Source organism: Carex rostrata, chromosome 1 (assembly GCF_964058835.1).
Source record: "Carex rostrata chromosome 1, lpCarRost1.2, whole genome shotgun sequence".
Lineage (NCBI taxonomy): Eukaryota > Viridiplantae > Streptophyta > Magnoliopsida > Poales > Cyperaceae > Carex > Carex rostrata.
In genome coordinates, this window is record NC_135918.1 from 366,778 (window position 1) to 389,856 (window position 23,079).

The 23,079-nt window shown below is 36.0% G+C and overlaps 2 protein-coding genes and 1 pseudogene across 4 annotated transcripts; 2 read left to right on the plus strand and 1 right to left on the minus strand.

The window, feature by feature from the left end:
* Window positions 1–632: 632 nt before the first annotated feature.
* Window positions 633–2,465, plus strand: LOC144549352 (aldehyde oxidase GLOX1 pseudogene; annotated as a pseudogene).
* A 138-nt stretch (window positions 2,466–2,603) lies between these two features.
* LOC144549432 (chaperone protein dnaJ GFA2, mitochondrial-like) lies at window positions 2,604–10,004 on the minus strand. 2 transcript variants are annotated; one of them, XM_078298271.1, is made up of 18 exons: window positions 9,818–10,004; window positions 9,657–9,735; window positions 9,507–9,545; window positions 9,332–9,423; window positions 8,910–8,993; window positions 8,177–8,215; window positions 7,316–7,414; window positions 6,150–6,194; window positions 5,951–6,038; window positions 5,599–5,663; window positions 5,424–5,498; window positions 4,800–4,872; window positions 3,990–4,081; window positions 3,813–3,884; window positions 3,394–3,450; window positions 3,252–3,300; window positions 3,076–3,142; window positions 2,604–2,953 (listed from the first exon to the last, which is right to left on the minus strand). In XM_078298271.1, the coding sequence occupies exons 1-18, from the start codon at window positions 9,869–9,871 to the stop codon at window positions 2,863–2,865; spliced, it is 1,260 nt and encodes a 419-aa protein (XP_078154397.1). In that variant the 5' UTR covers window positions 9,872–10,004; the 3' UTR covers window positions 2,604–2,862. The 2 variants fall into 2 exon arrangements, with proteins under 2 accessions (XP_078154397.1, XP_078154323.1); XM_078298197.1 differs by having other exon boundaries at window positions 9,507–9,548.
* Window positions 10,005–12,203: 2,199 nt separating this feature from the next.
* Window positions 12,204–20,866, plus strand: LOC144549572 (Transducin/WD40 repeat-like superfamily protein). Of its 2 annotated transcripts, XR_013509755.1 has the most exons (18): window positions 12,204–12,424; window positions 12,761–12,793; window positions 12,875–13,032; window positions 13,649–13,766; window positions 14,162–14,263; window positions 14,365–14,527; window positions 14,819–14,927; window positions 15,182–15,284; window positions 16,142–16,292; window positions 16,771–16,903; window positions 17,127–17,233; window positions 18,029–18,099; window positions 18,237–18,297; window positions 18,815–19,042; window positions 19,293–19,377; window positions 19,726–19,904; window positions 20,546–20,723; window positions 20,755–20,866. XR_013509755.1 is itself a non-coding variant. In XM_078298379.1 (17 exons), the coding sequence occupies exons 1-17, from the start codon at window positions 12,347–12,349 to the stop codon at window positions 20,629–20,631; spliced, it is 1,965 nt and encodes a 654-aa protein (XP_078154505.1). In that variant the 5' UTR covers window positions 12,204–12,346; the 3' UTR covers window positions 20,632–20,866. The 2 variants fall into 2 exon arrangements, 1 of the variants encoding a protein (XP_078154505.1); XM_078298379.1 differs by having other exon boundaries at window positions 20,546–20,866.
* The last annotated feature ends 2,213 nt before the right edge of the window (window positions 20,867–23,079 follow it).

A 23,079-nucleotide genomic window follows, 5' to 3' on the forward strand; every position in this document is an offset into this window, starting at 1 on the left:
TACAGATTTTAAAAAACATTTTGATAGTTTGTTCAATTCGTATATGAATCTTGAACGTGGGTCGACATTACAGAATTTACTCGTTTACATTGGAAATAGTACTATATGTATTCAAAATAATATATTAATATGTTTTGAGCTACTGAAGCAAATATATTGTTATGCATGTGTTTTGTTATTCAAACATTTTAGGTAAAAACATCCGAAATATATATGATCTGAATTCATCAGAAATCTGTTAAGATAATAAATATGGATCCCACACCCTCCCCCAAAAATCTTAATAAATTTAAATTTGGGTCACACTAAAGACCAATCTAAATCTGATTTCCTGGTTATTCAAGCATATTACTGCAAAATATATTCTTTGTATGAACAAAGAAATTATTCATTTTGAAATTATAGTACAAACTAAGTTACAAACAACTTTAGTATTTAAGTTTCTGCTTGCCGGTTATAATTGAAAATAGCAATCCGGGACTAGCAGTTGAAGATGAATCAAGAAGTACAGCTCGAGAAATAGAAAGATGTTGTTGTTTGAGGCTTGAGCTAATACAGAATATATATATTACCAAACCAAACAAGATCGAAGGCCAAGGCACACATCTTGCTTAATTAATTCTCCCTCTCGTTTTACTTTTACACCATACCAAACCTCTTCCAAGAATCCTCCAAGAATTAAACGAACCATGGCATTACTCTACTCTCTGCTCCTTTTCTCTCTCCTCCCCCTTACCACTCTCCAACCCACCTCTGGCTCTGGCAACATTTTCTCTTCCCCAACTGCCACTGCTGGTGAATGGCGCCTTCTCTCTGACAGCATCGGCATCGTCGCCATGCACATGCAACTCCTGCCAGGCAACCGCCTCCTCACCTTCGATCGCACTGACTTTGGCCTATCCAACCTCTCCTTCCCAGACTGCCCCTTCTTCTTCCTTGACTGCACAGCGCATTCTCTCCTCTATGACATTTCCAAGAACACTATCTCCCCACTGCCCCTTCTCTCTGATCCCTGGTGCTCCTCAGCTGCTCTACTCCCCAATGGTAGTCTCTTACAAACCGGTGGTTTCAATACAGGTGATCGGTCGGTACGCCTCTTCTCTCTCTTCTCTCTATCTTGGATCGAGCACCCATACTCTCTTGCGGTGAGGCGGTGGTACGCTTCCAACCAATTGTTACCAGATGGTACTGTCATAGTTGTGGGTGGCCGAAGACAGTTCAATTTTGAATTTTTCCCGCCAGACCAGCAGTACCAGCTGTTTGACTTTCCCTTCTTGCAAGAAACCAGCGATCCGGATGCCGAGAACAACCTTTACCCATTTCTACATTTACTCCCTGACGGGTCTCTTTTCATCTTTGCAAATACCCGTTCTATAGTATTTGACCCGCTTGGCCGCAGAACGACCCGTTCCCTTCCACCCTTACCCGACGACGTGCCAAGGAACTATCCAAGCTCTGGTTCGTCAGTTCTTCTGCCTCTACGACCTGAAGCACCGTCACGAGCTGAAGTTTTAATATGCGGTGGTGCTCCACGGGGCGCCTTCCAATCGGCACTTCGCAATGCTACATACCTCCCAGCTACCCGCACGTGTGCCCGGATTGTACCGACTGATTCAAACCCACAGTGGTCCATGGAGGAGATGCCCTTGCCTCGTGTCATGGGCGACATGGTAATTTTACCTACTGGAGAGATCCTAATAGTAAATGGCGCAGCAGCTGGTACAGCTGGATGGGAGCTGGCCCAAGAGCCAGTCTTACACCCAGTTCTTTATAGGCCTGATCGACCGGTTGGATACCGGTTTGAGGTGATGAATCCCTCTACTATCCCTCGAATGTACCACTCAGCTGCCATTCTGGACTCATATGGCCGGGTACTAGTTGGAGGTAGTAACCCGCATGTTGGCTATGTGTTTCAAAATGTGACATATCCAACTGATCTAAGTCTAGAGGCATACTTGCCTCCATACTTGGACGCCACATTTGAAGTAATGCGACCCCGGAGAGTAGACGTGGGTCCCCTAGCTGAGGTTGGATATGGTGATGTGGCATTAGTGAGATTTGCAGTTGATGGAGGGTTACAGGAGGGGATGGCAGTGGAGGTGGTGGCGATTGCACCAGCTTTTGCTACACATTCAGTTGGGATGAATCAAAGAATGGTGGTGATGACCGTGTTGCGGCTTGTGCAGTTGAGTTTTAGGGGTTACATGGCAGAGGTGATGGTCCCACCTTCACCAGAGGTGGCACCTCCGGGTTTTTACATGTGGTTTGTTTTGCATGGTGGAGTTCCTGGCCAGGCAGTCTGGGTGCGGATCCGGCAGTCTGGGGCTTTTTCTAATTTTTGAGCATTCTTTTCCTGAATTATTGAATAGAATGTGTCTTGGGTAGCAATTTTTTGTTGAAAATTACTAGGTGGTAATGCCGGATTAGATCGAATAATGATAACTTTAAATGAAGTTGGTTTTTAAGTTGCAATTATAATGAGAAATATGTGATAAGCCTAAGGGCTAGTTGGATCCATCAATTTCATTTATTCATACATTTCGTAATATCTCCAACGAACCACAGGATTTCAAAGATTAATACTCTGGAAAATAAATACAACAAAAAGATAATAAATTAGTAATTCATAACAAGATTCTCATTAAATCATAAAAGCAAGTTGTAAGTAATCCCATAATTCAACAAAAAAAACATCTTACTGAGAGCTCTCTCTTACTTACCCTATAGAGTTTCTTTTTTTTTGTTTTTAAAAAAAAAAAAAAATACATTTACCATCTATAAATAGATCCGCAAACCTCTGTGATATTTATACCAATATTCAAAACCTCATTGTCAGATTATTACCCATATTGTAAGACCTTCTCAGCCCGATGTGGCTGCAACTCTCTCCGTTTCTTCAGTCTCCTCTTTATCGAACTCCTCCATTAATTCACGCTGCCTCCGTGTCAAGGTTCTGAATGCGTACAAAAGAAATAAAAAATTACTTCTGGTAATACTTTATGAATTTTTAAATTGGCACCATAAATAAAAGGTACAAAATTAAGAACTTGCAAAAATTTTATAGGTCAGACTAACGTTGGAACTCGAATGTTGAAGTGGACATATTGGTTCCCATAAATCGAAGAGTTTCTCGTTTTGATGCCTGCATTTATGCAAAATTTGAGGTGTCAGTTAGCACTTAGCTGTGACTTCTACTCTTCAGATAAATGAATGTTCTTTAAAATAATTTTTTTAAATTTGAATCCTCCCACCTTTTCCCTTGAGAGCAACTTTCTCCGCAGGTTGAGTGCCTTGACGAACCTGATAATGAATGGAAAAGATTCATTTCTAGTGTGTGTGAGAGAGAAAGAGAGATAGGAGTAAGGCGGGAAAGAGAATGAGAGGGGGAGAGACCTTGACTGAAACATCTCCAGTAAGTGTAGGGACTGTCACGCTTCCTCCCAACACAGCCTGCACATATTAAAAAATAAGACTATAATATATCAAATTGTTAATACCATGGAATATTTTCACCTCACCCAGCAAAATATCTTATTATTACATATACCCTTTCTGATGAAAAAAAATATTAATGTAGTACAATCCCAAATTATGGGAAATATGTACCAAACCTTCCATATCTTTCAGAAAATGCTAAAAAAACACATGCTTGTCCTACATTTCTATGTTCTCTAAAGACAATTCATTTTTGCAGCACAAACATGAAATTGTCCCTCAAATAGAATACATCAGCAATGCTAGAAAAAAAATAAAGTCAAGATAAAGTGAAGCTAGGTTCATAATTAGAAAGACAAAAAGGGAATATGTGCTACCTGAGCAAGGCTCAAAACAGCATCAACATGAATATTATTTCCTTCTCTTCGGAATACAGGATCCTTCCTAACCTGAAAAGTTTTCCAAACAAAGATAAAAAGGAGTACCATTCAATAATCTGTGCATAATATTAGGACATGGATCAAAACACTAAAGAGCTGAATGTTTCTATGAACCTTTATATCAACAAAAAGATCACCAGGCTGGCTTCGATCCACATCAGCCCCTCCTTTCCCTCTGACTTGAATAGTATCACCAGTATCCACTCCTAAAGGAAAAAGAAAAGAAAAACTCAGCACAAAACTAAAACTAAATGTTAAAGGTGCACTTCTTAAAGGAAGTAGGTCAATGGAGAGAGAACTGCCGATCCAATTGTTTTGCCTGACAAGTTAATAGTGTAGTTTCTGCTCAACCAAAAGGTTAAATAGATGTGAACCAGAAAGAGAGCGAGTTCAAAACTTCACAAACACATCTGCAATTTTTTTTTTCTGTATTTGCAAAAAGCATGCTGGGTTTAATCATAGTTGCAACAACAGGCAACTGTTAGATTCTCTGATGCAGAAAGTATATTCCATCACATTTTCACAATTTTGCCACTACCTCTTAGTCGTATATAATTGGAGTGAGGGATGAGTATTTAAGTATCCTTGCTTTTAAGGTCCGAAATAGCTCGGTTAATGAGCACATTAATTTTAGGGAACAATCCGGTCATTTCTAAATTGACTCGATCTTTGTATTCAACAACTGTAATTATCTGGAAACAAACCCAATAATATGAGGTTTTAGATGCATATTATTACAAGAATATCTTAGGGAACAATACGATCATTTATAATCGACTCTTATCTTTGTTTCGAGTAACTGTGGTTATCTGAAAACAAGGTCAATTATATGAGGTATTAGATGTGTATTAGAAGAATATTCAGGCACTGCAAACAAAATAAGAACATTAATAGGTAAAACATCTCCTAAGTTGAGCAAAGTACCTGGCATTATGTCAAGTTTGACTGTTTTTTTTCCCTTCACGAGTTGTTGCCCCTTGCACGACTTGCAGAAATTCTGCAAATGTATAACATTAAAATTTCATAAGAATAGAAAATACTGAGTCTTAGAAGGCCTTAATATATGGTCAGATAAAAAGATAGAGAAAAGTGATCGAAACAGAAAATTATCTCAAGACGAGGATTAAGGTATAAATTCTATACTGACAGGACCATGGGGTCCAATAAAAGGTCATGTATTGTTTACAAGCTAATGTTACCTCCCTTTTTCTATTCTTCTTCTCATGACTCTTTGGTGTTTTTTAATGCATAACTATGGAGTGGACCAAGATAAAATATTGACTCTTCCTTGAACTATGAAGAGATCCTTTAGACAGGAAGGGCTTGAAGTGGCACTTAAAGGGTTTATTACAGACTAAACATAAACTGAGGCCTTTGTGAGGGAGTTAATTGAACTTTCTGCAGCAACTGGAACCCAACCAGATCCCAACTGGTACGGAACCAGCCAAAACGGCAATCATTTCCTAACAAGTAATTTAAAGAAAAAGGAAAATCATACCTTGAAAATCATTTCCTAAAAAGTAATTTAAAGAAAAAGGAAAATCATACCTTGACAATCTTTCCAGTTCCACCACAGACAGGACAATCCATTTCAAAAGTACAAAAACCTTGTTGCGTGATTTTCTGCAGGAGATGTGAACATCCGAAACATACATTATTTTATCAATCTGAAAAACTACAAGGGAAAAGAAAAAGTAAAATTCAAACTTAGAGGTGGACTAACCACTCCAGCACCTTTACAAGCTCTGCATGTTTGGGGCACAGTGCCACGTGGCATGCCAGTTCCATCTGTATAACCAACAATTCAGCTTAGCACTAAATTATGTTCTAGCCTATTAAATTTGCTTTGAAAATTGTTACATCGTTTCATATTGGTTCTATCCTTTTTGGGAGGTTTATCTTTGTTTAACCCTCTATTATCATGGTTGAGAATTTGCAAATGGCTCCAAAATTGTGTAGTGTTAATTGCACATGTACTAATTGCTAAAGCCACTTGGAAGTTGATACAATATTTGGTTCAAAATAAAAAAAAAAATACAACATCAATGATGATAAATTGAAGAAATGCATCATACTGCAAGCTTCGCAAGGAACAAATGTCTCATAATTGATAGTTTTACGACAGCCTTGAACAGCTTCCATGAATGACAATTCAATAGCAACCTACATATGATATAAATTCATAATTTAAAAAAAAAAAATTTAGAAAGCATATAAACTTGAAAATAGGAAAGTTGGTCATTGATTCCTAAAAAAGAGGTAGATGACACAGACCTTGACATCTTGTCCTCCTGCTGCAGAGTACATGTTTCCAAATACCTGCTCCAGAAAAAGGGGAAAATAAGTTGTAAAATTTTACTTGGCTTTTAGAATCACACCTCTCGATTGCAGAAAAGAAAGAGACTTTAAATAACTTTCAATGTGCCCAAGGTCCAAATAGCCAGTGGAACTTCTTTTTCATTCTGGCTTAACACTTGGATGGGGAACTTGGTTCTTTAAACTCTCTCTACCCGAGGTTATTGACATAGCACATGACCCACTTTTGACTGTCGCACAGAATCTCCATGCCAACGTGTCACTACCTACAACTGCAAACAACCCAGCCTTCATGGCACAATTTGACAGTCTAAAATCGCTTGTTGCTATTGTCAACCTTGCAGATGGCTTCAGCATACCCATCTTTCTCATCAACTCTGGTATGCATCCAGCTTTCCACAAATTCCATTGGGATTTAAAAGCCCCCCTAAAGGTATGATTTTTCCTTTGGCTACGACTCCTAGATATACAACAGACATGCCAAAACCTAGCCAATGGCCCCATAAGGAACTCACGTGTTTTGTTTCATGCCCCCCATGCTCACGGACACCAACCAGCTCTTTCTACAATGCCCCTACTTAATTTGCTTCTTGACAACCCTATTACATCCACCAACAACTTCCCGACCAATGTCGGTCCATACCTTTATTCACTGCACATTCAACCTGGGCAATTTATGAATGGGAATACACTCATTGTTGCGGGATTCTGAAATCTATGGAAGGAGAGGAACACTCACACTTCATGAATGAGGCAAGACTGACTGGAATCCTGACAGGGATGGTGAGGCAAAATGGTAGACTTTGGGCTACAATATACTGATGTCAGAGGACATTTATTGTAATTATAACCACTCACTCCCTCTGTACTGCAAATAGGCATTTGGTATGTCCTCCTTTGGTTCTTCTTTCCTTCTCTTTCTAACTGTCTGTACATAAATGATGTCTCTAGACTCTACCCCCTTATGTAGCTCTTCTTATTTGGTTATATAAAATGTGTAGGTATGTTGTCTTCTATTTCTCGAAAGTTATGATATGTACAAGACTTACAAGCATGATAAAGACATGTAGAAGAGGTACAAAATACATTTTTTAAATTGAAGAAGAGATAAAACAACCACTGACCTCAGAGAATACATCACCAAATGGATGACCAAATCCACTGCCATTTGGGCCGCCAGAACCACCATCAGAACAAGAATGTTCATAAGCATCTGGCCCCAGCTGCCCATTTAAATAAACACCCAAAATAAGGAATATATAAGGCAAACGTTCACATAAGAATGGATTGTTATACATTTAAAAAAAATGGCCTTTGCAAATTCAAATAATTATCTTGGAGCATCTGCAAATTGCAACCAGCTTGACTGATGTTTATAATCAAGGTACAGGACCTCGAAAATGAGATGACTTCACAATCTTTACAGCAAATTTTAAATTCAATTAAAAAAGATGATAGAAACTAAATAAACAAACTTGTACACATGTTCTTGGGTATATATATACAGCTAGTTTATTAAATTTTGTGAAATTAGAATATCATTAGATATTCAACCAAAGGTTGTTTAACACGGATAATTTCAAATTTGAAATCATACTAAAACTGTAAAGCGTGCAACAGACCTCATAAAGTTTTAACTACAAAACTATATATGCCCACAGATCAGATTCTAAATTTAGAATTTCAATTTTAGAGCCTATAAATGTCTATTGTTGTCATTAAAAAAATGAAGGATTGTCAACACCGATGCCAATTAAGACATCAAAAAGGGTCCTTTTCCTACACATTCCTGCCCTTTTACAGATTTACAGATGAATGCATAACTTATTGCACACTTTCAAATTAAGTTGACCAGCAAGGGCTTGTTTAAAGAATGATAAGGGCATGATTGGCAATAATGGTAAAAATTGGAGAAAAAATTTACAATAACAAGCAAAGTAGTTTTCTTAAAGAAACAAAAAAAAGACATCAAGGTAAAATAAAACCTGATCATAAATTGCCCGCTTTTCCTCATCTTTTAAAACCTGTCAACAGAAAGGTATTAGCCAGGCCAGTGATTTAACAGCCATATGTGGTATATACCAGGTCATATTAGCAGTTCAGCAAAGGTACAGTGCCATAGCTACCTGGTTCTATGTGAAAGAATCATAGTCAGGACAAGCATTAGAGGGGCTCTGTTTCACATTTTAGGGTTCTTAAGCTGATTTTAAATAATTCCCTGCCCACCAATTGGACAAGAAAAATGAAAAGAAGGAATTGGAGCTTATTAGAGGACTGGCTATGAATAATTTCAAATTTGCTTGCACGGGACGTAGGGCAGGCAGGTTAACCTGACCAATCCCAGTTAAGGCTAGCCATTGGGCTAAAGGGGATCAGGTTCAAACGTCTGTTAACCCGTTAACTGGTCAACATCTTCAATCCCAGCTTTCTTTTCACTATAAATGTTTATTAAAATAAAACCCTGCAACTCCAGACGGACTAGACCCAGGTAAATTTCACTAAGAGTTATATACAGGGAAAATTATGTAATTGGATCTCCGTGATTAGACGAAATTATGCCCATTGATCCCATGCCCACTAAGGTGAATCTGCAACCCTTGGAATTGCAGTAGTAACAAGAATGACAGAATGGGCTAAAGGAATTTTTTTTTAATATTTGAATTTAGGGATAGGTAGAAAAAAAATGTATTTCCTTATCATGGATGATATGGTGTGTACCTCATGAGCTTTGTTTACTTCTTGAAACTTCTGTTCAGCTTCCTTGTCATCTTTGTTTGTGTCAGGATGAAGCTTCTTTGCTAGCTGAAACAAAAAAGAAAAGAGGGAGAGAGACATCAAAGGGGTTGCAAATTTGTATTTTCTTTGCTTCCATTAGAAAACAAATAGATGAATGTTTGTTAATTATTAGTCGTTGTGCTTCAAATAAAAGACCAAACTACCATACTCTTTCATTCTCTTTCCATCTCTCAAATTATACATGAGATTTTTAGTTTTGTTTTCCATTTAATTTTATAGGAAAGCTATCACCATTATTTGTCCTTAACAAATTAATCCTTATCTCCAAATTTACAGTAAACACCGAGTGTAACTAAGTCAACTAATAAATTATTGAAACTCCAGAAATTAAGAACTAATAGTACCGCATAATAAGCCATCTTTATTTCAGATGCACTAGCATCCTTGCTCACACCAAGCACGTTGTAGTAATCTCGAGCGCACATATGGCTAGTACCTGTAAATGGAGTAAAGGGTTTCACCTCTAGACACCTCATTGCACAAAATCAAACAAATACACAATGAATGATTGACGCTTACCATGAAATGATCTTGTGGGATGCCAATTGCTCCAGTACGCTGCTTTCCAATATAAAAATATTTAAGAGAAGAAGAAAAATAAACAAAAAAAGCAGCAAGTAAAAAAAATTGGAAAATAAATAAATAAACAGTTTCCAGTTGGACACTCACATGATTTGAATTGCCCATTTGCGAGGCCCCAGTATGAACGGCATACACCAGATATGAATCGACGAGAACTAACATCGACCTGGAAACAATAAGAAAAAGAGCAAACAAAAATTCAACTTCTTTCAAATAAAAATAAAAACATTGGAGGAGCTAGCACTCACTTTAGTCTGCCGAGAGAGTAGGAAGCAAAGCTTAGCAGCAGCAGAGCGCGCCATTGAAGACCCGATTATTGTGTGATTATTGGAGAAAATACTCTTCACTTGGTTGAATAGTTTCCTTCCCGATTAAAACGCAGCGCGCGTGCCGTGACGGCGGCCCAAGCGCGCTCGTCTAAACACCTATGGGCTATGGGAGGTTTTTCGCGTCTAATAAGATCCGCTGCTGTTTAAGAAAGGATGGATTACGGGGCTTGGATCAGATTAGATAGTTTCTCCTGAAAAAGATCGTTTCTATATGGAACGTTAAATTTTGATCAAGCGATGTTGGTCCTACTACAATCCTCCGTGCATAGCAGCGAATTCTCGACGATGTTATTCGATCCTTCGCCGTCGATTTTGTTACTGTACGCCGTTTACCTAAGGTAACAGACTATTTCTGTTTAGATCCTGGACCGTGCAATCAGAGTTCACACGAATTTTAAAGAGATACCGTGCATTGCACCTCGGACCAGATTGGCGCAGATTTTGATCGAACGGTCATATCTCAACAGAAATATTTTGTTACCTCAGAGGATGTGGATTCCGCCTTTCTACAGAAATATTTTGTTACAATTCTACATTCTACAGCTCATTAAATTTCAAATACACCGTTCTGATATTTCTTTTTTTATAAAAATTAGATATCAAAGTTGTTCGCTTATTTAACATTTACAAATATTTTTTCGTTCAGATTTAAAACTTACAGACTTCTCCCACGACTCTCGTCCGGTGACATGTAGATTTAAAATCCTATGTTCTCTCGTGAGAAGTGTAGGTTTAAAATTCAAACAAGAAATTATTTGTTAAATAAATTAGTTGGCATGTATCTTTTATAAAAAAGATATTGAATTGTCTGCCCCCAGAGTCACTGTTGGTGAACCCCCTAAACCCTAAATTCTAAATTCTAAACCCTAAACCTGGCCCCACCCCGCAGTGACTGAGGGAACAAGATTTTTCTACACCCCGAATACACCTCTCGTGAATTACGCACAGTCTTTTATATGCGATAACATGTTGAATTGTCGCATTACATTGAAATTCTAGCTTAGTTGTAAATATTTAGATCTTGATAATCATCTATTTAGTATCTTGTTCTAAAAATTTCGGTGAGAAATTGGTACGATACTCTCCTTGTTGTTTATAAAAATAAAAAAGAGAACGTTGAAGTTCTAATCTGCATAATTATAGAAACTTTATACTTCGAATTTTGCAATTCAATTTTTGTATTATGGTGCTCTTTTAATCGTTGCATTACGTTGAAGTTTCATCTCGTTTTAGTTGTTACGAGCTTAGTTGAGAGATAACAAGTGATTCAATGCACATGCATGTTAAAGTTTACGAACCAAAAAGTGACATAATTTTACAACTCTGTAACTACAAACTAGAGTTCGGTTAGTATGTTTCGGTGTCACATGCCACTAATTTCAAAATTGATTGAATAAACTGTAAATAACTAATTCAAACTGTTCAAATCAATTTACTTTATGAGTGATGCATTCATATGTAATTTTTTTTTTATATTTTTGAGTTATTTTAGTATCGAATCAATCGATAAAAATATTGAAAAATGAATGTATTAAAATTAACTTAAAAATGTACACATTTGACCGATTGACTTGATATCAAATAAATTCAAAAGGTTGTAAATTTTACATGTAAATACACAACTAATGAAGTAGATCAATTTTAATAGTTTGGATTCATCGTTTATAGTTGATTCGATAGAATTTAAAATTAATATTATATAGACTAAAATAACAGTGATTTTTTTTTTTTTTTTAAAACTAGACAGAAGCTGTCAGGTGAACACTGATGTTATAATAGCTAAATTCCTACAAACTATTAACAAATTAAATTTAAAGCCAGCCAGCTTCAATTTTAACTTGTCAAGTTCGAACCTGAGTTTCAGCGCGAATTACTTGGACTCGTTTGCAGTCCGGGACTCCGGTCCAAACCTCTTCATTCGTGTACATAAACTGTGGCTACAAATTATATATGACCCAATGTATAGCAAGTCTATCGTTACATTTTCTGATACAATTGATTAGCGACTCGCTACACGAAATCTAACCAGAGAGGTTAGAAGTTTTTTTGTTTTTTCGCTACCCCGTGCCGAGCGAGTCCGCATCCTCTGCATTAACGCACCGTTTGATTTTAGATATGAACCGTTCGATCATAAATCGGGCCAATCAGGCCCACGCCAGTAATGTACGGTGAACTTTAATATTCGTGCTAGGATGTTATAACAGTCTGATCTAAAGTCAAACTGCGCGTTAATGCAGAGGATATGAATTCCGCGCCGTCTCTCTGTGCCTCGACTAAACCCTAGCCAACTTAGGGCTCTAAACCTTGGAAGAACTGAAGGGAGAAAGTCGCACCGCCTGAACAGCGTCCATTTCATTTCTGTTTCGCGTTTGCACGAGCAAGCAATCAGAGTACAGCACTGTTGCTACTTTTTCTCGCCCAAAGGAGAAACTCTCTTCTGGGATTTCAATGGCCGAGGAGAAACATGAGGAGTCTTTGTCTGACGAGGCCGAGTGGAGCGACGATGGAGTTTCATCAGAAAACGAGGTTTGCTCTTAAGCTTATAAGCTGGAGTTCTTTTCTTGTGGAATAGAGGCTCTATTTTGCATAACCGGTGTTATTTTCGGGGAATGAATTCATACATTAAGGCCTCAAATTAAATGGAAATTGTCTTATACTAGATCATATTTCAAGTTAAGCCATAATTTGTTTAATTTTGTTTATGAGACTGAACTTTCAAATTTTCCTAGAGATAAGTATTCATCTAGCAATTACTATTAACAATTGCAGATCAGACTAAGAGAACCAGAATGTAATCAGTATTACTTTTCAATGCTTCACTCTGGGTTTCTAATATTTTCTCACTATTTTATTTTACTACAGAAGGCAGAAGAGAGTGATTCCTCCGAAGATGAGGTAATTTTCAAAAAAAAAAATTCCACTTTTTTCCTGGGATTAAATTGAAATTTCCAACTTTCGCTATGCATTGTGGTGTAGGTGGCACCTAGAAATACAGTTGGTGACATACCCCTGGTGGAGTGGCACAAAGATGAAGAGCATATAGGTTATGATATAAAAGGCAAAAAGTTAAAGAAGCAACCTAGAAAAGACAAGCTTGCTTCCTTCCTTGAAGGCGCTGATGATCCCAAAAATTGGTATCTGAAATTATATTTGATTCACCTAATTTCAACACAAGTGGAAATATTCTCATTGCAATATAGAAAATCAGTATTTATTCAATTAATTAATCAGAACTTGGTGACAAAATGTGCTCATTATGTTGTAAAAGCTTGGTGACAAAAGCTATATTGTATTGAATTAATTGAAGATAAAAGTTGATAATTTATTCAGTGTGGTATTCAGAGTTCATACCAGAATTATGTCTCTCTGCTCTAAATGTGCCTGCTATAATGTGCGGGCTGCAGTATAAACAGTTTGTCACTGAAGTTTTTGTTATATATAATGGAGTGGGAAAGTGGTTATTAAATGTCGCAATATGAATAATCAAATTATCCATGGACCCAAATAAACAAGTATCATTGATTTGAAGTAGAAAAATCGACCAGTTATTTTACTCAAAATTAAAACTAGGTGTTCCTCTGTCTCAGTATGTGTCATTACCTGGCTAAAATCTAGAATGACTAATAAACTGTATAGTGAGCAGAGCTCTTAACCATATGTTGTCACTTCCTATTTTTGACAAATTTTCTTTCTTGAGATTAACTTATTTTTCTTTCCTAAAATCTTATGAGTTATCCTCATTTAATATAGGAGAAAAATATATGATGAGTATAATGATGAAGAGGTAGAATTAACCAGAGATGATATCAGGCTTATTCAGAGATTAATTTCTGGAAGGACCCCACATGCCGAGGTCAATCCATATGAGGTAAAATTCCAAGATTTTTTTTTTTTTTTTTTTTCAATTTTCCCCACTGCATTGCATGGGCCATTTACTTTTCGAAAGAAATAAGTTCCTTGTGGACCATCTTTCAACCTATAAGATTTCTGAAAATTGTCAAATTTATCTGAAGTACTGAATTAGCATTTACAAGCTATCACAGTTTTCCAGAAATCTAGGCAGTTAATTCTTATCCAGCCAATGCAAAAAAATTTGGTGCACCTAGATGGATCAGTGGTTTAGGCTTTGGTCCTCGTCTCATTGGTATTTGTCTCTGTTGATACTGCTGTATATTTACTCCATTGGTATAGTATGATGCTGAAAGTTGAGTTTTCTTTTGATTGATCGCTAGAATATGATGTCAAAATGAAATTGTGAAACAGGATTATGTGGATTGGTTTGAATATGAAGACAAGGGTCATCCGCTTTCGAATGCTCCTGAGCCAAAGAGGCGCTTCATTCCTTCCAAGTGGGAGGCAAAGAAGGTCTCTCTCTCTCTATCTCTCTCCGTGTGTGTGTGTGTGTTTACGAATGCTTGAAACACCCTGAATTATAATCTAATTTCTTGGATTCCTTTCTTTTGCAGGTTGCTGCATTGGTTAGAAAAATCCGTGCTGGATTAATTAAAGCTCCTGACAAGCCGAAAGAAGAGGAGGCTAATTACTATTTATTGTGGGGAGATGATACAAACTCAGCAGAGAACAAGAAGCGTATAAATTATATACCAGCACCAAAACTCAAGTTACCTGGTAATCACTATTCTTCTGTTCACATCTTGTGATAACAATCACCCGAACTCAAGTTGCCTAGTATTCACTATTCCAGTTTGTCTCTTTCACAAGTGAAGCTTAGTTAGATTTTCCTTTTGTGTGGAACTTAATTGAAAACCTTCTAGCTTATTTATTCCTGGTTAATTGTGACCAAGATGCGTCAACTGGTTTGGTGCAGTTGGGGCAAGGTTGACTAGATAAATTTTATATGAGTGGATCAAATTTTAGTTGGTACAAGCTATTTGTGTTGATTTAGTTTCAATTTTTCAGGCCATGAAGAATCTTACAATCCTTCTGTAGAGTATATACCTACTGAAGAGGAGATAAACTCATATCAACTCATGTATGAGGAAGATCGTCCCAAATTCATTCCTAGAAGGTAATAAAAAATATTTTTTATTGTTATATACATATATCTTGTTCAAGAGTTGAAGAATAACCATCTTTTAATGCGTCACTGTTTATATGGTAACTATACTGCCAATTGTGCTCAGTAGCAGCACGTAGTGCATGGTACTTAAAAAAATACGATTGCCTTTTAATCTGCTCTACTATATATAAGTATTATCTCGTTGAAACAACTTGTCAACCTTTCTTTCTTATATATGTTCTTTTGCTTTTTTACATTTTTAGGTACCTGTCTCTAAGAAGTGTGCCAGCTTATGACAAAAGTGTTAAGGAAATGTTCGATAGGTGCCTGGATCAATATTTATGCCCCAGAACTCGAAAGAAACGGGTACTTCTTTTTTATGTTTTTTTGGCTTCTGGGATTCATATATAGTGTGAAGTCTGAGTGTAGTTATTGCTCAAGCTCTGCTCTAAAGTAATTTCTGTGCCTGGTGATAAGCTGATATTTGTCAGTTATTTCTTGAATCTAAATCTTTTCAAGTTTAGATTGAGCCTGAACTGAGTTTAATTTCAGCAGCTAGAAACATTACGAGAATTCAAATGCAAGATGTTTTATGAAATTGAGATATTTGCACCACTGCTATGTTTGTATGAGTCTAAATTTATATTGGGGGCCTCTAATAAAAAAAAAAAACTTTTTGCTGCATACATTTAAATTTGGTCATATAAACTTATAACCTAATTTAAACAACATCTATACATGTTAATTAAATATGAATTAAACTTGAGCCTGGATCATATGAATCTGCCTGTTCAGACTGAGATTGGAAATAATGTAGGCACCTCATTTGAAGCCTAACCTGGGTTATTCCTCAGCTCATTTAATATCAATACAAGCATGAGGCAAGCTTAAAACGGACTGAAACTGGTTTTTTGCTCCTGCCCCTGCCCGACCCATTTGTTTAATGCATGTCTGAAGATACATTTATCTGATTTTCTCTGTTAATCACATTGTGTGTAAGAAGGTCAAGTCTGATATTAGATATTTAGCATGTCATGTTGGGATATGCAATATGGTAAAGTTTTGTATGCCTATGTTTTTTTTTAGACTAAATGTTGAAGGATAAGTAATTTGATTGTTATTAAAAATATTTAGTCACACAGAGGTGTAAGTAATATTTAGACTAATAGAGGGATTCTATATTGACCATTTTGGCGATGATATTAACTTATTGTAATTTTCAGATAAATATCGATCCAGAGTCTCTTAAACCTAAGCTGCCTAGTAGGAAGGACTTGAGACCATATCCCACCACATGCTATTTAGAGTATAGAGGCCATGCGGGCCCTGTCAATTGTATTTCTGTGGACCCCTCGGGTCAATGGCTTGCGTCAGGTATGTGCTGGATGATTAGGATTGGGTTCTTTCACTCTCTGCTTCCTTGCCCCCTTCATTCCCCTCAACCCCCCCCCCCCCCCCCCCCCCCCCCCCCCAACCCCCACCCCCTCTCCTCCTCTCCCCCCACCTCTTCCCCTCTCAAGCACACAAAAAAGGAGGTGTTTTAAACTATTTTCTTTGTTATCAAAGGGATCTAGCATAGTTTTAATATTTTTTTTGCTTATTTCTTAATAGCACCGCACCTAGAAATAATATTTGCTAAAAAAACATGACTTTTGGACTACTCTTGGAGTTAAATAAATTTTGATCCTTATTGGTTAGAATCAAGGTCATTTGTTACTGCAAATGATCAAATGATAATCTATAACCCTTCTGCAAAATGAAAATTAGTTCATATGCCTGTAAAAGCATGGTAACTATCTTTGCGTATACTTAATATTTTCTCAGATAACATTTTTCCCTTATTAATTTAAAGGTTCAACTGATGGGACAACACGTATGTGGGAGATCGAAACTGGTCGATGCCTCAAGGTTTGGGAAATCGGTGAAGCGGCAAGGCAAATTTCTTGGAATCCTGTGGCAGACCGCCCTATATTGGCAGTTGTCTTGTATGTTTTCTTTTGTTTTTTGTTTTTTGTTTTTTTTGTTTTTTTTCCAAATATTCAATTCTTATGTAAACATTAATTACTGTTTTAATTGCCACTGCCACAACATGTGTACTGAAACCTTGTAGTTGTTCATATTTAGCTATTTACGACTGATACAGGATGTCTGACAATTTATGGTGTTCTCATGATAATCTTTTTTTTTTTTTTCCTTTCTCTTTCTCAGGGAATATGATGTACTTCTATTGAACTCTGGGATGGGTGATATAGATATTCAAACAAAGACCAAAGAGCTTTTGCATGTCGGTGCACCTGGAGCAACTGAGGATGCCGGTATGTTTTTTTCCTAATACTGTGTCAAAACTGTGAATAATGCTCATTATAATAATGAGATGGTCATTATAATAATGAGATGGTCATTATTTTGAATCGTAAAAGTTTGAGAGTTTTTTAGTGAGTTGTAAGAATGATATGATCTGGTCTTAAATGAGAGGGTTATTGGAAACAAAAATTGACATCTTTGTGGTATGTTGAAATTGTCAAATGTTGTTGTTTCGTGAATTGTTTGTAGAACAAATATGTTGCACATTTTTTGTTCTATTATTATTGACAACAAACTTATTTTGAGAACAGCAACAGCCGTCAAATGATTATTGAAATGAAGAAGCAAAATTATAGATTTCTTCTTTATAGTTTAGATAGATTAGGTGTCAAATTTGGTGCAATTTGAAAACTGATTGGTCAACTGTATAAGATAGATAAATTAAAGGATCAGTTTATCGGCACTTTCTGCTATTGTTATCTTCGGCCATGTTTGGTTGTGGAGTAAAGTTAACGAGGATTAAATTGTTTACTCTATGTTCCTCGTATTTTACACTTTGTTTGTTAGTTGAAGTCGTGACTTAAATTAATCTATTGGAGGAGTAAGATGTTGGGAAATGAACAATTGCGAGTAAGTATGGAGTAAGTTAATCCACCTAGAGAGGTGGAGTAACTTACTCCGGATTAACTCATCTCTTACTCCACATCTTACTCCTAATTTATTCCTTGTTTGGCAGCTTAAGTGTGGAGTAAGGGGTTTACTCCACAACCAAACATGACCTTCAAGTGTTAATTTTTTTGGTTTAGGTGATAGTAAATCAGCTGTGAGTTGGATGCAACATGAGAAGCATGATGGTATCAGAATAAAACATTTTAAGGTGCACTACTTGTTGCTTTGGTTTTTATTTCTTTATTTGTACAAGCTTGCTTAAATAGCCTTATTACCATTTCCTTATTGAATATGAAAACCCTGCCAGTAACTGATTTCCTGTAATATGTTTGTTTGTCTCTGCAGGCTGTTTCATCCATTGAATGGCATTCCAAAGGAGATTACTTCACTACAGTTGTTCCAAGTGATATCCTTTTTTCTGTGTGTATGTTTTGGTAATAATTGGATCATGTAGACCAAAATTTAACTATGAACATTGTCAAATCTGCTACTATTTCTCATGTAGGCTTCATCTAATCTTTCTTTCATGGGTTTTCTTTACAATTACAAAGAATTTATACCAAAATTGGGCATCATGCCCAAATTTCTCATATTGCAATGAACAGCCCTCCAGTTAGTTCTTTTGCAGCAAGCCCCTAAGTGTTAAAACTAAGATAAAACTAAAAATGACTATTTTTTATATTACTTCATTGCTATCATAGGTAAGTTTGAAACTAAAATGATATCTGAACTGTTTGATTTTTTATATAAATGACTAGTGAAGTTTGGGGATAATTTACTAATTGATACAGTATAGCTTTTCAGTCTCAATAACATTGAGGTAAGCGTAGTTTGCAGATGTCTTGACAAATTTGAGTTGTCAAATTCAAATGCGATAAAGTAGTGGAGATGTTTTACGAATGTGATTCCTTAAGCCTTTAAACGTGATTCGAGGGCTGTTTTGGTGCACCAACTTTCAAAGAAGAATTCTGACAAGCCATTTAGGAAGTTGCCTGGAATTCCAGTCACTGCAGTTTTCCACCCGAGCAAAAAGATATTTTTCGTGGCAACCAAAAGATTTGTTCAGGTTTATGACCTGTCAAAAGGTCAAAGAATTAAGAAACTTGAGACCGGTGTTCGAGAAATATCTTCCATTTCAGTTCATCCTGGAGGTAAGATGAAGTAGTTGACTTTCTTTCTATATAAAAATTTCAGAGGTTAGGGTTATGATTGTAGTGGTTTTGACCTGACCTATTCAGTTCAAATTGTATGCTCCTGTAATACATAAACAAAAACTGAAATCTTTTTTCAATTGAAGGCCACACTTTATTTCCTTCTATCTCTGTGTGTTGCATGGAATTATATGGAGTAATAGGCTACTTGTATGTTTTTAGTGTTCGGAATCTTAAAAAGTACATGCAGGTGATAATTTAATTGTTGGGAGCAAGGAAGGAAAGATGTGCTGGTTCGATCTTGACCTTTCAACACGACCGTATAAGACACTGAAGTACGTATGATCTTTTCAATTATATTGGTGTGAGCTGATCCAGTTTTTGTTCGTATACCTTTATGTTTTGGGTAAATGATATACATATATTAGAACCAGTATCTGTAAATGCAAACTGTATATTGTGCTGCTGGGTGTTTAACTTGTCATCTGATAAATCCGTGGCAAATTTTTTACATCATTATGTTGTTTCCAATTAGCCTTTGGTGCCCATATCACATTGTCAGGCCGAGGCCTTCTATTTAGATCTCAAAAGGTCGGGTTTGGAACAATCTTACTGATATTTGCCCTACATTGTGTTTCAGTTTTAACCTAGTTAACCATCAAGTGTAATGTTCTTCAATACAGGGCTCACTCCAAGGACATAACAAGGGTCACATTTCACCGAACCTATCCTCTTTTTGCATCAGCTTCTGATGACTGTACTGCATATGTGTTTCACTCAACAGTTTATTCTGATCTTAATCAGAACCCTCTAATTGTTCCCTTGGAGATTCTTCGTGGCCATAAAGCTGAGCATGGTAGAGGTACACGTCTTTCTTGCATTCATTTTCATATTCACTGTGTCTTACTTGAATATATGAAAAACTGACTGTAGTATTCCAATAAGTTGATGACTGTATTAGCTATTTGACGGCTTTGTTCCCCCTAAAAGTGCTTATATCAATTATTTGTTGTATCAATCATCGCATTTGTAGGATTCACAGGCTTTCATAGTTCTAAAGCGTGTCATTAGAGAGATAAACCTTCTTTGTCTTTATGCAAATAAAAGAGAGGAATGGTAGTTAAGAGTGCATTTCGAAGTAATTTGCTGAGCAGTGTAATAGCTTGAGGTTTGCCGTGCTTGTCATGTGTTTAGGGCCAAAATCCAAAATTATTCCTTTAAGAAGTTGTGAACGATTTATATAATCTGTCATCAGAATTGTAGTTATGTGTCATTGTATATTCTTACTATTTGTGGCTCACTAGTACAATGGTAAGAGGTTTCAGACTTGTTATGCTAGTGTTTTCATGTTTCTTTGCAGGAACATTATATTAGTTTTGGTTGCCTGCTGAGAATACCAAATAAAACCAAAATTGAAAGGGAAAATAAAATTATGTTTTGGGGGAAGGAAGATTTCTTAATTTAGAACAAAATTGAAATAACCCCGGTTTGAAAATATTTCAGGAGTTTTAGACTGCAAGTACCACCCAAGACAGCCTTGGTTATTCACAGCCGGTGCGGACTCGACAATCAAGCTATATTGCCATTGACTTTAAATTAGTGAGAACTGTTCTAGAGAATTTCTTGGCTGGTGCGTTCTGCTCATACAGACGAGGATAATTTTGGCTTAGTTATAGTTGATGTTATTTTATTTTGACTTGGTCACAGTTAAGGCAATTTTATTTTGACATAGCCATATTTAAGGCAATTTTGTTGTTATTCTATTGTTTGTAATGTAATTGTAACATTATTAACTCCAGAATCTCTTATTAGAATCTTGAAATTGATGGCAGATGTCCCCACTGAGCCTAACAACTGGGGGGCATAACTGTCCATAGCTAAAAACATGATTAATGCTTCTCAATAAAAAATATATATATATATATATATTACGCGGATGTCAGAAGTCTGGTGCTAATTAGACTCGAAATTAAAAATTGGACAATTAAAAGGTCAAAATGGACAAAATTCAGAATTTGATAGGTATTGGAACGCTCACGCCTGAGTTGAACATCACAATAACTAAAACGATCGTTTCTAAATTCACTCTGTCACCAGAATTTTTAACTTTTAGAAATTTATTTCAAATAATACAACGAAATGGATGGTAATCTGCAAATTTGGATCCTATAAAAGAAAATACGATATTAATTCGGTTTCATGAGACATTTTTTAAAGGATTTGATATTCTTTGATGTGCCACAAAAATCTTGCGCTTGTCACTTTACAGAGGCTCGATTCCTTTTATTTTTAGGGGAAATTTCACATATACACCTCAAAAACTGTGAAATTGCGTATTTCCTTCTATTATGTATTTTTCCATCTAAACTCTCAAAACTCACAATTTTACCAATCTTATCATCTTTTATATTGAAATTCATTTTAAATTTGTAAAATACCCAATTTACCCTTTATTAAAAGCGTAAAAAAATTGTAGTTTGTTTACGAAAAATGTCGATCTTATATGATACCCATTATACCCTTTACTCTTTATAAAATACTCATTTTTCCCTCGTAAACCGGATAACCATTATATCATTTATCTTTTGTAAAATAATTATTTTTTCCTCCAATGTGGATTAATTATAAGACTGATACTTATCTTATCAAGATATACTTTTTTATGTTATTAATGAAAAAGGTAGAATGTGTATTTTATAATTTAAAATGAGTTTTAATATAAAAGACAATAAAATGAGTAAATTTGTGGGTTTTTAGAAGCTTTAGAGGGGAAATATATAATTTCAGTTTAGAGGGAGATATACATAATTTTTTTATTTTTTCCAAATACGAAATTTCTTAACCGAATATGTGACTAATGCTCCGTTTTTCCTTGGCACACGTGGAAGTTTGTTCTTCCGGGGAGAGTCTTTAGACATGGGGACTTTGGTTAAAGGAAAGATTATATGAATACAAGAGTAGAACTAGGGTGCTCTTAAGCTCACCAAAGTTTTGGTGAACTTAACTCTAAAACTCATCAAATCGATTTCAAACGATGAATTTGAACCGTTGAAATCCGCCTACCTTACGTGTGATGCATCTACATGAGAAATTTTTAAATATTCAAATTAATTTAGTATAAAGTCAAGCGGTCAAAATTAGAAGGTTAATAAATTAATTTTAGTGCATTCATTTTTTGAACGTTTTTGACCACTTGACTTTATACCAAATTAATTCGAATGTTTAAAAATTTCACATGTAGATGCATCACACGTAAGGTAGGTGGGTTTCAACGGTTCAAATTCGTCATTTGAAATCGATTTGATGAGTTTTAGAGTTAAGCTCAGTAAAACTTTGGTAAACTTAAGAGCATCCTAGTTCTACTCTGAATACAAATTATTGGAAAATTAAAAAGTACAAAATTTGAAATTTGACCGAGTAGAAAATGAAAATTATAGAAGACTTTTGAATCTCAATCAATCGGTGCCGGTGCGTCCTTATTTCAAACGTTAAATCTGATAAACGGAGCTCCACGTATAGTGGTGTTCAAATGGTTTGGTTTATTTGGTTTTTAACCGAATCGGAGAAGTTGGATTTAATTGGTTCGATTCAGTTCATTTTTTTTTTATCTTATTTGATTTTTGTTGTTTGGTTCAGTTTATAAAATTTTTAAATCGGTTGAACCGAACTGACCAAATATTTTTGATGAAATAGCGTATAGCTGTTGGGTTGGGTTCATTTTCACGCCACACACACCGCCGAATTTTTTATTAATAGAAATAAAATAAAAAAAATTATCGAAAAAGGAGATTACTGTTTGTTTTTTTCGAAATATAGGTATGACGGGTTGTGAAAACCCGTCCACCGGACGGGTCTAATTATCCCGTTCGGATTATCCGTTAATCCCCTCCATTTAATCACTCGTTTAATCACTTCGACGTAAAAAAAATAAAAAATAAAAAATAAAAAAGGCGGACGGGTTAAGGCGTCCCGTCCAGATGCAAAAAAAAAAAAAAAAAAAAAAAACCTGGCCGGGTTAATACAGCCCGTCCCCACCC